This window comes from Salarias fasciatus, chromosome 13, assembly GCF_902148845.1.
Source record: "Salarias fasciatus chromosome 13, fSalaFa1.1, whole genome shotgun sequence".
NCBI lineage: Eukaryota > Metazoa > Chordata > Actinopteri > Blenniiformes > Blenniidae > Salarias > Salarias fasciatus.
In genome coordinates, this window is record NC_043757.1 from 15,833,694 (window position 1) to 15,846,936 (window position 13,243).

General features: G+C 42.7%; 1 protein-coding gene across 1 annotated transcript in view; it reads left to right on the forward strand.

The window, feature by feature from the left end:
• The first annotated feature begins 1,320 nt into the window (after positions 1 to 1,320).
• The window catches only part of itga9 (integrin, alpha 9), a 47,472-nt gene continuing 35,549 nt past the window's right edge, over positions 1,321 to 13,243 (forward strand). The window contains exons 1-10 of the mRNA XM_030106590.1: positions 1,321 to 1,768; positions 1,938 to 2,065; positions 4,335 to 4,441; positions 6,556 to 6,679; positions 8,475 to 8,542; positions 10,980 to 11,109; positions 11,206 to 11,291; positions 11,399 to 11,461; positions 11,890 to 12,027; positions 12,521 to 12,626. Coding sequence (XP_029962450.1) covers positions 1,578 to 1,768; positions 1,938 to 2,065; positions 4,335 to 4,441; positions 6,556 to 6,679; positions 8,475 to 8,542; positions 10,980 to 11,109; positions 11,206 to 11,291; positions 11,399 to 11,461; positions 11,890 to 12,027; positions 12,521 to 12,626 — 1,141 coding nt within the window. The 5' untranslated portion in view covers positions 1,321 to 1,577. The remainder of the gene's footprint in view (positions 1,769 to 1,937; positions 2,066 to 4,334; positions 4,442 to 6,555; positions 6,680 to 8,474; positions 8,543 to 10,979; positions 11,110 to 11,205; positions 11,292 to 11,398; positions 11,462 to 11,889; positions 12,028 to 12,520; positions 12,627 to 13,243) is intronic.

Sequence of the window (13,243 nt, forward strand, 5' to 3'; positions counted from 1 at the left end):
CCCCCAGAGAAGGATGACATTGGTCTTTATCAGTGACGATGTGCTGGAGCTTATATCTCAAACCCTTGACAGAAACAAAAGCATTTTGCTGAATTGTCATCATTACCAACAGTTATTGTTCAGTTGGGGGCGTCCCCAAGGTGCCTCTCCCTCCCCAGAGTGTGTAGAAACGACCCTGTTTGGCTTTAGAGCTGCCTTAATGCTTACATCCTGTTCCATCATATCCCAAAGATATATGGACAGTGGGAAGGATGGGCTTTCTGTTTGTTTTTTGAGTTTTAAATGCTGTAAAGCACTTTATGTTGCTTTATTTTAGTCCTGAAATGCGATATAAAAATAAATGGATTGCCTTAAGCTTGTAGTGTAGTGAACTCGTCCTGTTAACAAGAAAAAAGATGTTTGAGATTTTTTTTTACTTTGTAATATGGTGTGTTATCCTGCTGGAAGCAGCCATTAAGAGCTGGATACAATCTGGTCACAGAGCTCAACAGTCTTAATGTAGGCAGTGGCTTTTAAACGAAGCTCAGTGGCCAAGAAAGGCAGGGATGCGTCCTGCATGTTAATGCCGAATTCTGACTCTCATCTGAACGTTGCACCAGAAACCAAGACTCATCAGACCAGGCAGCATTTTCCCATTCTCCTATTGATCAGTGCTGATGTTCCAGTGTGAACTGTAGCCTCAGTGTCCTGTTCTTATAGGGACGGGTGGTCTTCTGCTGGTGCGGTCCATCCCTGTGTTATGCTGAGATGGTCTTAAACAAACCTTGATTGTAATGAACAGTTGAGTTCCTGTTGCTTTCCTATCATCTTGAAGCAGTCTGTTCGTTTTCCCTCTGACCTCTTGCATCGACGAGGTATTTTGACCCAGACAACTGACACTCACTGGATATTTTACTCATGTTTGGACCTTTATGTCTAAACTCTAAATATATGCTTGAAAATTTCTAAAGCAGTTTCTGTTTTCTATTTTATTTTATTTTATTTTATTTTTCGTGCGCTTTGACTGTGCACCGGTAGGTGGCAGTAATGCACCCACACTCTCCCCCGGTGAAATAAGCCCCCCAAAGCCCAGGGGTGAAATGTGATGCTCTGCGCTGCAGAACCATTCTACTTTCTCCACGAGCGCGTGAGCAGAGTCTGTGGATCATAACAAATCTTCGACATCCGGTTCGAACCTTTCACAGTAAAACTTCTGCGTTGAGTTAACAGCGAAGGGGAGTAGGGGGGGCTTTTATTTTGGGTCAAACTTTTTCCACTGTCTGAGCAAGTTGTGAGAAGTCGACAGCAGAGCGCGTTTATCAGCGGGACAGGAGCGTCCGCGAGCTGCAACTTTCTCAGTTTGACACAGAATGGGGAGAAGCTGACGCACCAATATTTACCGGACCGTTAACTCCCCACCTCACGTTTTTCCTCATGTCTTCTCAACCCGCATGCTGTGCTAAACAAGGACAAATATTCTTGAGAGGCACTTTCTAACAATTTGACCACAGAAAAGCTGGCAAGCCGCACTTATTTTCCTTTTCTTGTTTTTTTTTTCTTTCTTTTTTTTTTGGAGACTTTTAACCGCGTTATTACGCATGACGCGTAAAGGGATGGCTCCTCTGCTGAGGCACAGAACGGGAGTACAGAATGTTTTTTATGTGTGTCTCTCCATTTCACTGGCTTATTCTTATAATATAGACTTACAACATCCCGTTGTGTTCAGTGGACCCGACTCTAGTTTCTTTGGCTACTCTGTGCTGGAGCATTATCATGACAACACACGCTGGTGAGTCTCAATTTATCATAAGTTTTAATGCTTCTAACTTTCTCTTGTTGACGCAGTGAAGTTGAACTCTTGAAAGAAAAGCTTTTCCATGCCAAGGTATTGAAAACATTGTATTCCTTGACGTTCATCAAAAGAGTCCCATCCTCTCCCCTTGTCCTCCTGTCTGCAGGGTGATCGTCGGGGCACCGAGGGCCAACTCTTCCTACAGCAGCTCTGTTCTCTCTCCCGGAGCGGTGTATAAGTGCCGGATTCACAGCAACCCTGAGCGCCGCTGCACGGAGATGGATCTGGGAAGAGGTCAGCCACCGCAGCCCGCAGCATCACTTCGTGACCATATAATGATATATACATCCTTACAGCAGTCTGCGGGCTGCACGTGATGCAACCATACACAATTTGTACTAAAAAAAAAGAGCATTCATCTCTCAGAAAGGTTCCTTTCTGGCTCCATGGTCCAGATAGGTACACAAGCTGGGTTTTCCTGCTGCTGCTTCTTGTCCACTTTCTGCATAAACCCCCCCTAAGCATCTGTTTTGTTTTATCTGAATAATGCAGCCTCATACACTTTAACAGTACACAGTTGTTCTTTTTCTCAGCCTACCATATGGAGCGGTGTGAAAGACAAAGGGGGGTTCTGTGTGAAGAGGTCCATAAATATTTTGATAAATATGATTTATGCTTCTGCTAATATTTTCCAAGCACTCGAGCCTTAACTTGAAAAGTTTGGCTTCAGCACTCCCACTAAACACCTCATACCCCACAGACAGGGTGCACGCCCGGCTCCGACATTAACCTTACACCCAGTCAATGTGTAACCAAAGCCATGTATGCAGAGCGTTGTTACAGTGACACAGAGAAACACAGCCACGTGCTTCATCAACAGAGGGGGTAAACCCTCAAACATTTGGGGGAAAATGATATTTGGCATTGATATTTCTTCCTGTACTCCCTTTTCTCACATGACTTATTTGAGGATTCAAAGCCACTAAGATGGATTCACAAGCATCCGAACACAGTGCTCGTGCAAATGTATGTTCTCTACACAGATTTTTCTGAGTGTCATGCTGCATGTTGACATCCTGCATGTTGCAACACTTGCAGTCCTCAATTGATGGCTGTCATTTAAAGTTTGACTTCCTGTTTCCTGTTGCTGTTATATCAGATTGAAGACAAGCTGAGCGTGTTTTTGACTTCATAAGGTTTGCTTCAAAATGACATTTTGTTGGCCAAAGTGAATCACCTAAGCTGGGATTTGATGTGACTTCACTTTGACTTCAAAGTTAAAGACCTATTCTCAAAGGTGCTTGCTCTTTTAGAGCTCCTGATGATGATTCATCTTTTAGAACAAGCTTCAGTTCTTCTCTGGATTTAGACTGTTGGTTCATGACAACCTAAATCCACAAAATCCCACACTGACTCCGTGATGTTGGGATCAGGGCTCTATTGGGGGTCAGACCATCTGCTGCACGACTCCCGGTTCTTCTTGTAGCTGAAGATAGATCTTTATGACTGCGGCTGGGGGCTCGGGGGTCGTTGTCCTGCTGCAGAATGAGTCTGGGACTAATCAGAGGCCTTTTGAATGATTTGACATGATGGATACGTTTTTAACCCTGAAACTTTTTCACAGGGCTGCAGCCAAGCAGTATTTCTTGAAAAGTTCAGATCAGTTGTTGATAAGATTTTCAACCCTTTCTGGCCGAGATAGAGTTTATTTTGTTGTTGTTGTTATAAAATTGTCAAAAATTTGCTTGTGTTATAAATGTGTGACCCACTGGTGAACGCTGACTGTGATTGGACAGCCGTGCTGCAGAATTCCAGAGGATCCTCTCTTACATTCAGCATACTGGTGCAAAACTTCATTTCTCTGCTGTCTGGGAGTTTTAGAATTTTAAAGATATACAGTAATAAAGGTCTAGAAGTTTTAGTTATTACAGATCCCGTCAGCAGGAACAGGACAGGGTGAATGAACTACATTTTACTGGACACATTCTCATCACTACTATGGGATTTGGCTGCTTGTCTTTGTTTGGATATTATTGGAATGTCCTGCATTGTGTTTTGTGTGACAGAACAGGACAATTTATGACTTGCTGGATTCGGGGTTAGTGTAATCTAAGAACGTTTCGTTGTTTTCTCTTCTTTTACTGAGCAAACACATGATGAATTATGAGAATTAAACATAAAATTAAATTGTTATTGGGGGAAAAAAGTTGGAAGTACATCAATGTCAAAATTCCAGTGTTGCTACTTTGTGGATATGATTTTTGTTTTTTTGTTATTTACCTGGCTTCATAATTGTAATTTGAGTAAAACAGCTGAAAAGAAAAGACTGAATGCAAATAGATTTTTCTAATTAAATCTGAGTCATGATAGTCTAAAATATGTAAAGAAAGGAGGTAAATCCAAATTTATTGATCTTGTGTATTTCAAACCGTCAGCTGCAGAAATAAAACTAAACCCAGATCTCAAAAAACTGACAATGGTTGATAAGTGACATGTTTCTCGCTCCAAGACTTCCTCCGCCCTGATGACTCAACGTCTCTTAACTGCTCGCATTGTCTTTCAGGAAACAAGCCGAGAGAAACATGTGGAAAGACATGCCAGGCAGACAGGGACGACGAGTGGATGGGGGTCAGTCTGGCCCGCCAGGACAGAGCCGACGGGAAAATACTGGTGAGTTTGGGAAGGCGGCACACGGGCCGCTTCAGCAGATTTCTTTAATGTGAACCATGTCCTCTCGTAAAAGCAGACCTGATTATACCAGCATCATTGTTACAAATGTTTTGCCCCGAACCACAGTTAAACCGCAGCTGGGCTGACAGTTAAATCCACTTTTTAGTAAAAAAAAAAAAAGGCAGCTCTTTCCATTCTGTGTTAAACCCTTACAAGCTTTGACTGGCACAAGTATTAAAAAAAACGTACTAAAAAAAACATTTCTGAATGAGTTTTTGCATATTTAAAGCCGGAGTAACAACAAAGCCAGAGAGGTTTGGAAACTGCTGCCTGGTTACATAATGCTGTGAAACACTCACCTCGTGTTTTGGCCCTGGAAGAGTCAGTGGAGCGGAGTTTGTCCAGAGCAGATCGTTTATTTAAAATATGTTACAGTGAAATCAGAACGGCGCTGATCCCAGAGCTGCTCAGTAAGTATTTGCACAGAGATCAGAGGGCAGCGTGCGGAGTTTGTTTAGGCTTCAGCTCCGCTACGGTGGTCCCATCCAAGGGCAGTCCTTCATTAAATATTAACCCCCGTCTCCTGTGGTGGGCAGTGAGGGGGGAACCCGTGGCCTTCTGGGGGGGCTCCAGACACTCATAACAGGTGAGAATGTGTTTGAAAACCTGCCGCTGATTGAGCTCTTCTGAGAGGCGGGAAAATCCCGTGAAGCCTTGTTTCTGAAGACGTGCAGAAATCCGACGGTCCGACCTCAAATGTTTTCTGCCTGTTTGTCTTCAATACCTCAGTGGAATGCACCAGCACGGTTTTCAAACCAGCGCTTTTTGCCTCGATTCATCTCTCAGTCCATCAAAAATTTCGGCTTCTTAGAGTTGTCAGTCTTGGAGTTGTAAAAAAACAAACCTTTAACCGTGCACTTTTTTACCCATTCAGACACTCGTGATAAAAGAGCAGCGGTGGCTTTCCAGAGCCACGTGCTGCCGTTCCTCTCCAAAGTACAGTTTTTTTCTTTTTTTTTGAAGATCTCATCTGAATGGACTCACGTTTCCGTGCAACAAGAAGGGAAACGGCTGCTTGGCAGATGTGGACAGTGGTGATTTCATCCGCAGCCTTGTTTGTGACCGATGAACTCTTTAAAGTGAACTTGAACATGACAACAGTACAGTTTCGCCCACCCCCCACGAAGACCTCACTTTTTGCAGAACTTGCAGCTTTTGCACTGTTTATATCAGTTAACTGATCTTTTATTTTAAGTCTCAACAGGGAGACTTTGTGCTGGTGTTGCTACTTCAGTTGGCCAAGTCTTTCTTTGAAACTTGAGAGTTTCACAATAACTTCTTGCTTCCAGACAGTCGTCTGACGCTTTTTGCATGGCCACAGTCAACCATTTCATTTAGATTGCCGGTGCGTGTGTATATGTGTGTGTGTATATATGAAGGAACCAGGGAGGTACAGTGGGTTTTTTTGGGGGGGGAAATGAAGTGAACTTTGTCTGCGCAGAGGCATCCAGAACAGTCCCCAGAGCCACAGGAGCCCCGCCACAATCCCCCCAGGATACTAAATTATTACCACATTTACACATTTATGTGGCCTGCTTTGCACAAAGTTTGAAATCTACTTCATATTATCTGGTTTGCTTACTGATTCCTGTAGCGTTTCATTTTGAAAAAAAAAAAAAAAAAAAAAAGTTGAAAAATATTGTTTTGAGAACTGCACGCACTCAGTTTATGAAATGTCCTCCTTGTTTCAACAGCAGTCTAAAAAGGGGAAGTTTGTTCTTTTGTCTTTTCATCCATTTATTTGCTCTATAACGTTTTTAACTTTACTGAAAATTAAAACTCCTCAAACATGGATATGATCATTTTCTTGCTGAGTCGTAAACCCTGCTTTTAAACAACAGCAGAGAGATTCACACCACAGACCAGAGCTGTTATGGTTAGGGGGTTGTGGATGGATCAGAATTCACCCTCTCATTGACAATCGTTTGACGGCCGCAGACTCCGGCCCCACGGAGACGGGGCTCGAACCATCAGCGCCCGCTGACAGAAGTGTTTGTGTTCGCCGAGAGAGCATGCGGCCGATTTTGTTTTTCACCCATGTCTTTCTCTCCCAGGCGTGCGCCCACCGCTGGAAAAACGTCTACTACGCCTCGGAGTACATCCTCCCGCACGGATACTGCTCCATTATCTCCCCAACACTCCAGGGCAGAACGAAACCTCTCATCCCCTGTTATGAAGGTGAGATTCAAGCACGAGCACGTCACACGTGCACTAAGCGGTCAGTTTTAGCCATTTTAGGTGCTCATGCATGTCAACTTGATTTGAGTAAGTGTGATGACACCATGTTGAAAGCTTGTGATCTGAAAACAGTGCCTTCGTCCCGTTCCAAATGAACTCTGATGCAAACAAACAATGTCTAAACCAGTCAAACTCTGGATATGACGGGAGCCAGAATCATCATCTTCCTCCAGTATTTCTCTCTTTGTTTGATTTGGTTAAAGGACCTTTTGCCACTTTTTCCCTACATTTTATTATCAATTATGAATTCTTAGCTGTAAAAAACAACAAAGTATTCCCATGAGCTTTTTGTGAGGAAGTCATGAATTGTATATTTTTCTTTATCCACAGTTTCACATCTTCAAACTTTATCTCAATGCAGGAAGTGATTCTTATGAAATGCCTTTTTTTTTCCTGCCAAACAAGGACAGAAAGCCAGTGTTCAGAGCACATAAAGCACAGCAACACCTCCTTGAAAAGACAGTTATATTATTAATTGTGTCGAGGGATCCCACTCTTTGAAAGCAGTGAGCCTGTCTGCCTACATCTTTTGGTTTGATGATAAAATGCCGGCGTACCCGCAAATGAACCGCACTTCCTGTCAGTGTGAGTAGAGATGCAGAAAGCGGCGGCTCGTCACCTGAGTGTGTTGCTGTGAGCTGTTGATGTGTAATTTCTTTGTGAGAGAAGAACACCGCCTGAAGGCATGTGCTGTTTCTTTCTTTTTTTTTTTTTTTTTTTTTTTTTTTTTGTCATGTGACAATACAGATTTGTCTTCAGGACACCTTCAGTGGTGGAGACCCTCAGGTTTCACACCAGTGGTTTGACTCTATATCAGCTTTTTTTTATATATTTTATGCATTTCTTTAGCAAATAAAGAATATTTACATTAGTTGACTATAATGTACTCATTCCGCTGCACACACTGTCTGTCCGAGGCCCTTCACTTTGTTCAGTCACCTACGAACACATGTCCCACTGAGCTGGAGGGTTCAGGTTTCCATTTAGTCAAAGAAAAACATTTCTGCTAAAGTGTAATCATGGTAATATTGGGCAGCAAAATGCTGTCTTGATTTTCCGGAAATCAGGTGTTTTTCAGAAAATACTTGTTCCCAGGGAAAGAAAGTGTAACTTTGTTATGATTGTAGTAATTTGAGGCCATTTGTCCCGCACGTCATTTTCCTCACGTACTCGTGAGCCGAAGCACTAAAAATCAATCCTGTTTTGTCCAGTCGAGAGTTTGAAGCTGACGTGTGCATTATGTTCCTGATGTGTTTTCATTTGTGACTCAGATATTTATCTGTTTCAGATTGTAATTGTGCTCCCAGGTCAGAACTGAACTTCCTTTAATAACTCCTGCTGCCAGCAGCTGTAGAGGAGCCAGACACACTTTGCTTTGGGACCGTGTTTACAGTGCATTTTGCACAGATCCAAGCTCAATATTTTTGTAACCTGAGAGTAGTTTGCAGCCCCCAAAGTGAAAGTTTTTTCTCTCTCTCTCTCTCTCTCTCTCTCTCTCTCTCTCTCTCTCTCTCTCTCTCTCTCTCTCTCTCTCTCTCTCTCTCTCTCTCTCTCTCTCTCTCTTTCTTGTTGAATGTGCCGTTGCCCCCGCTTGTCTCGGTCTTCCTTCTACCCCCAGATTCCTCTTGGATGGGACCGGGACTTTGACTAGCTCCATATGGAATGCAGGAAAAACTCCAGTAAATGCTGGCTCAAGCACACAGTGAAATAATTTGTGGTTTGTTTTCTCTTACAGACTATAAGCAGAAGTATGGGGAAGAGCATGGCTCGTGCCAAGCTGGGATAGCGGGAGTTTTTATGGAGGTCAGTAACAGTTGCTTGCTCGTCTTACGAACATATGTAATCTCCTGTTTAAGTTCTTTCACCGTACGTCGAGTAGTTTTTCTGTCACCTGCAAGTCATTATCCGAACATTCCTAAAGCTCCAGGTGAAGCATTTAATCAGCATTTTTGTGCTCTTTATTTTTGTTAATCTAATTCAGCAGTACAAACTGTTATCATCTTCCCCACTCTCTGTTTCCTCTTCTCTCTAGACTCATTTTAATGATTACCATTAACACTTCCACATGTTTTCTTTCTTTACCGTCTTTGACTCTCTGCTACTTTGAATATACTTCACCACACACCAAAAGGCATTTTTTTTTCAACCAAGTTGTTTAAGATGTCAAATGATGTGGAAAATTAGAATTCTGCAGTCACATATACACGAGTATTTCTTTCAAAGGCGCCGCTGCCCTGTGCACGGGCCGCTGATAAGTGGAAGCTTACATCATGTTTCCATATGCACCGCCAGGAGGAAAAGCTGCCGCGGCCTCACTTGACCTTTGGGGTGGTTCCTTTAGATAAAGCGTTTCAGAAAATAAGAGTTTCCTCTCCTCTATGGTTACCGGGGCTTGTATTCTCACGCGACGTCATTCTGGGATGCTCTTCTCCTCCTTGCTCTGCATGCATACCTCACATGTTTGTCTATAACTGGTGAAGCTGCTACGGGGGGGGGGGGCACCCTGCCCCCCCTGGTGTAGATGTAGCTTAGCAGGGTGGATTGCAATGTCGGATTGAAATTAATATTAGAAAATGAATATTTAAGAAGTTTGGACATTTTGCTTTCCGAGCATTGTCATTGTCTTTGTCTGATGTTAAATATGATTTTCATGGTCTTCAAAGGTTGTTCTCATGTCTCTGGTTACAGTTACACTCAATCTGGAGCATAGAGTACTGCACAGCAGCCTGTAAATGATTTAAAATGCTTCGTCACAGCACAGCTTTGCCCTCAGGCTCAAGCCGTTCTCACTGCTGACCAAGTATTTCATACAATTTGATCCATTTTCCTTTAATTTACTCCTGCAAACGACCATGAGTTGTAGATTGCCTGGTGTCTGTGTCAAACAGCTCAGTTCATATGATCCAATTGTGTGTGGTTGCTTATTTAGCAGCAGTCAATGTAAAAAGCAGGAGATTGAATTGTTTATTGATCTGCCGTGTTGCTTTTTGTATTGTCAAGTGACTATTGTAAGACTGAGGCTCACAATATGAAGGTGTCATGTATGGCTGTAAGCAAAGGATTTTGCCTGATTTTATTTGATAGTTCAGATGATTAACTAACAAATGAAAAAAATATATTTTTAAAATCTGGTTACAATTTTATACGTCTCTGCTTTTCGACAGTACTCTGTGGGCCACTGCTTTGAAGTTCCACACATTTTTGCTTGTTAAAATGTTTTTTTTTTTTTCCATTTTCGCTGATATGAAGTTGGGATAATATCCCTGATCTGCCTTTTAATTTGGTGAAAGTTTTACAATGTGTTTCGGCAGGGAGCCACGAAGCCTCGGATTCACAGCTGTTAGGAGCATGCAGGCTCACAGCCGCGTCTGACGTCGTGCTTCAAGGATGTTTGAATTATTTTCATTAAAATATACAAATAAGCACAAAATAGAGAAGAACTCATCAAGTTTAACTGTATGCAAAATGTTTCAGTCCTCATCATGTGAAATCTGTAAATAAAAGAGGAGAGAAGATTTTTAGCTCCAGGATAGAAAAACCCCTCAATGAATCTACTGTTTTCAGAAGTCATCGTCAGGAACCATGAACCTAGAGTTTTGTTTGGTTTGTTTGTTTTTCATGGACTAAAGTCTTCAGCGCAGACACGTCAAAGCATTTGAACGACCCCCATGAAGGAATGTGGGGAATTTGAAAAAAACGATGTCCAACTGTTAAACCTTTATCCTTGTCTGAACCTTGGTGGTGCTCGCCTGGTGCCCAGATGTTTTGACGCTGCAACCCAGGGAACGCATACCGCTGAGTAAGGTCCTCGCCATCCTGTTGGGTTTGTCTTTAAGAAGGAATTGATCTCAGTGGCAGCCTCTCTTCGTCCCGTGTTGCTGCCTCCATGAACGACCGAGAACAGGACGGCGTTCCTGACCCAGGCGGGACATTTTAATTACTGTCCTCCTCCTCCGTAGCTGTGCGCCGTCACAACAAAGAGCCGTGAAAGCTGTGATTTTACAGCCTTCAGTTTTCACTCCGAACCCTTCATTACATCAAAGGGAGCTGACTCAGCTCACATGCTGTCTGGATGTGTGTTTAACAGCAGATAGCACAAACCAGACTGTGGCTATCGGTTAACCAGACGTTCACCCGGCAGCCTTCCTCTTCGTTCCCCTCTCAGCGGCGCGCGTTTCCACTGCAGATAGTCAGCGAATGACGTTTTATCTGCAATGATGTTTGGGGCTTTCAATTTCAGGAGCTTGTGGTGATGGGGGCACCGGGGTCGTACTACTGGACGGGGACGGTGAAGGTGTACAACATGACCTCTGACTCCTTCTACAGCCTGAACCAAGACAGCATCGACTCGCACAGATACAGCTACCTTGGTGAGAGCTAGTTCATGCACATATAATGTTAAATATGAATAAAACTATCAGAAAAAGGAACTGTAACTAATTATAGATGATTGTCTGTGCCTCCAGGCTATGCAGTGACGGCTGGACACTTCTCCTCTCCTAATGTCATAGACATAGCCGCAGGGGCGCCTCAGCACAGCGGCAGTGGAAAAGTAGGAACTTTATCTTTACTCCAACCTCCAGCAATCGAGTTGAAGTCCTCTTCTGTTGTTTGCTGTAATAGTTGTGTTTCTTTTTCTTCTTTTTTCTCCCTGCGCAGGTTTATATTTTCAAGATCGATGGCGTGTCTTTAGTGAAGAGTTTCCAGGCCTCTGGGAAAATGGTATGAATTGATTGGTTGTACCTAAGCAGTCCTAGTTTGGATCGCTATTAGATGCATTTTTTCTAGTGATGCTGTTCTTATAGTTACTCTTTTATCAGAAACCATAAAGGCATATTTGTTAAGCCTAACCTTTCTGAAAAATTGTATGGTTAATGTTAGACACACTGCAGACTCAGTACGAGGTTTGGAAAGAAAGAAAAATTTAAGTAGGAATTCACTAAATAACAATACAAATTCTTATGTTTTTTTTTGTTTTTTTAAGTCGATGTCATTAAAATTTCAGGTCGATTTAAGATGTAGGTTTTATAAATATTCCTTTAAATCTGCTATCTATCTAAAAGTACGTTCAGTCAGAGTGTGAACTGTGTGTCGGTGGTGTGAACTGTCTGTGATCTGACCCATTGCTCTGTGGCTCGGCTTGGTTCCAGATGGGCTCTTACTTTGGCTCCTCATTGTGTGCAGTTGATCTGAACCAGGACGGCCTGTCGGACCTGCTGGTCGGGGCACCCATGCACAGCCAGCTCCGAGATGAGGGCCAAGTGTCTGTGTACATCAGCAAGGGCAATGTGAGTGGTAGCACTGGCTCCGTGCTAACAGCATAACATCAAGGAGTTACTTTTTTCAATATATATTTATTTCTGACCAAGTTCATTTTAAATCCGCCAGAAAAAAAAATCAGTGTAGCAGAATTCTTATTTAAAACCAGAGCTTCCATTTTTGCACAACGTTTTTGGGAAGAATTATTGTGGCAAATGTGATGGTGTGTTTGGATGTATCACATGTATTTAAGACATCTTTCTGCAGCTGTGGTCAAGGAATTCACCCTGCAGCAACGCACAGCAGGGCCTTTTCTTTATCTTCTGCCGTCTCTGATAATATTTCAGCAGTTCAACTGTCCTGTATGCTTTTTTTTTCTACAACGCACTTGATTCTCATGACTGTGTCTGTAAAAGTCTTGATCGTGGAACAACTGACACGTTGCAGTTTTGTGTGAAGTCGATAATATCTGCAACACAAATGACATTGGACCTCCAAGATGACAGTTTTCCCTTTTTGCAGGGGGTGATGGAAGAACACGCTGTCTTGACTGGTGACAATGCTTTTAATGCACACTTTGGAGAGTGCATCGCTGCAATTGGAGATGTAGATGATGATGGCTATCAAGGTCGGTGCAGCGTTACAACCATCTCAACTGCTACACTGAAAGAAAGAAATCTTTGTGAAAACTTTGTCAGGGAGAGAGTTTCATCTGCTTGATGACAAATAACTATTCAGAATCGAATGAAAGCTTCAGAGTGGATATGCTTATATTGATTATGGGCACCCAAATGTCCAAGAACAGCCTGTAGCTATAAAGCTATATTCTAGATTTTCTGTGATTTTCTTAATCTGTAATCCTAAGAAAGGAGACACTGAGTGACAGTGTTTGGTACGACTAGAGCATAATCAGCCCCTTTGGCCCACAGAACCTTTTATTTCTAACAAGTCCAGATTGAAATAGGGCTGGTTGGGATTTTCTGTAGGTGCAAATCAGTCATTTTCCCAAACGGTTTGTTTCCATTACCCAGTGGCGAGGACGATCTGTAGGAAACATGGCCGTCTGTCACCCTTCTGAACACAGAGTAATCCAGGCACAATGCAAATTACATATACAACACACACACACACACACACACACACACACACACACACACACACACACACACACACAAGTGTACTTTTACCTTTTACTGCATTTTTTTTTCCTGGCATTTGCTTGGCTTGGCTCTCAAGACTTGTTGG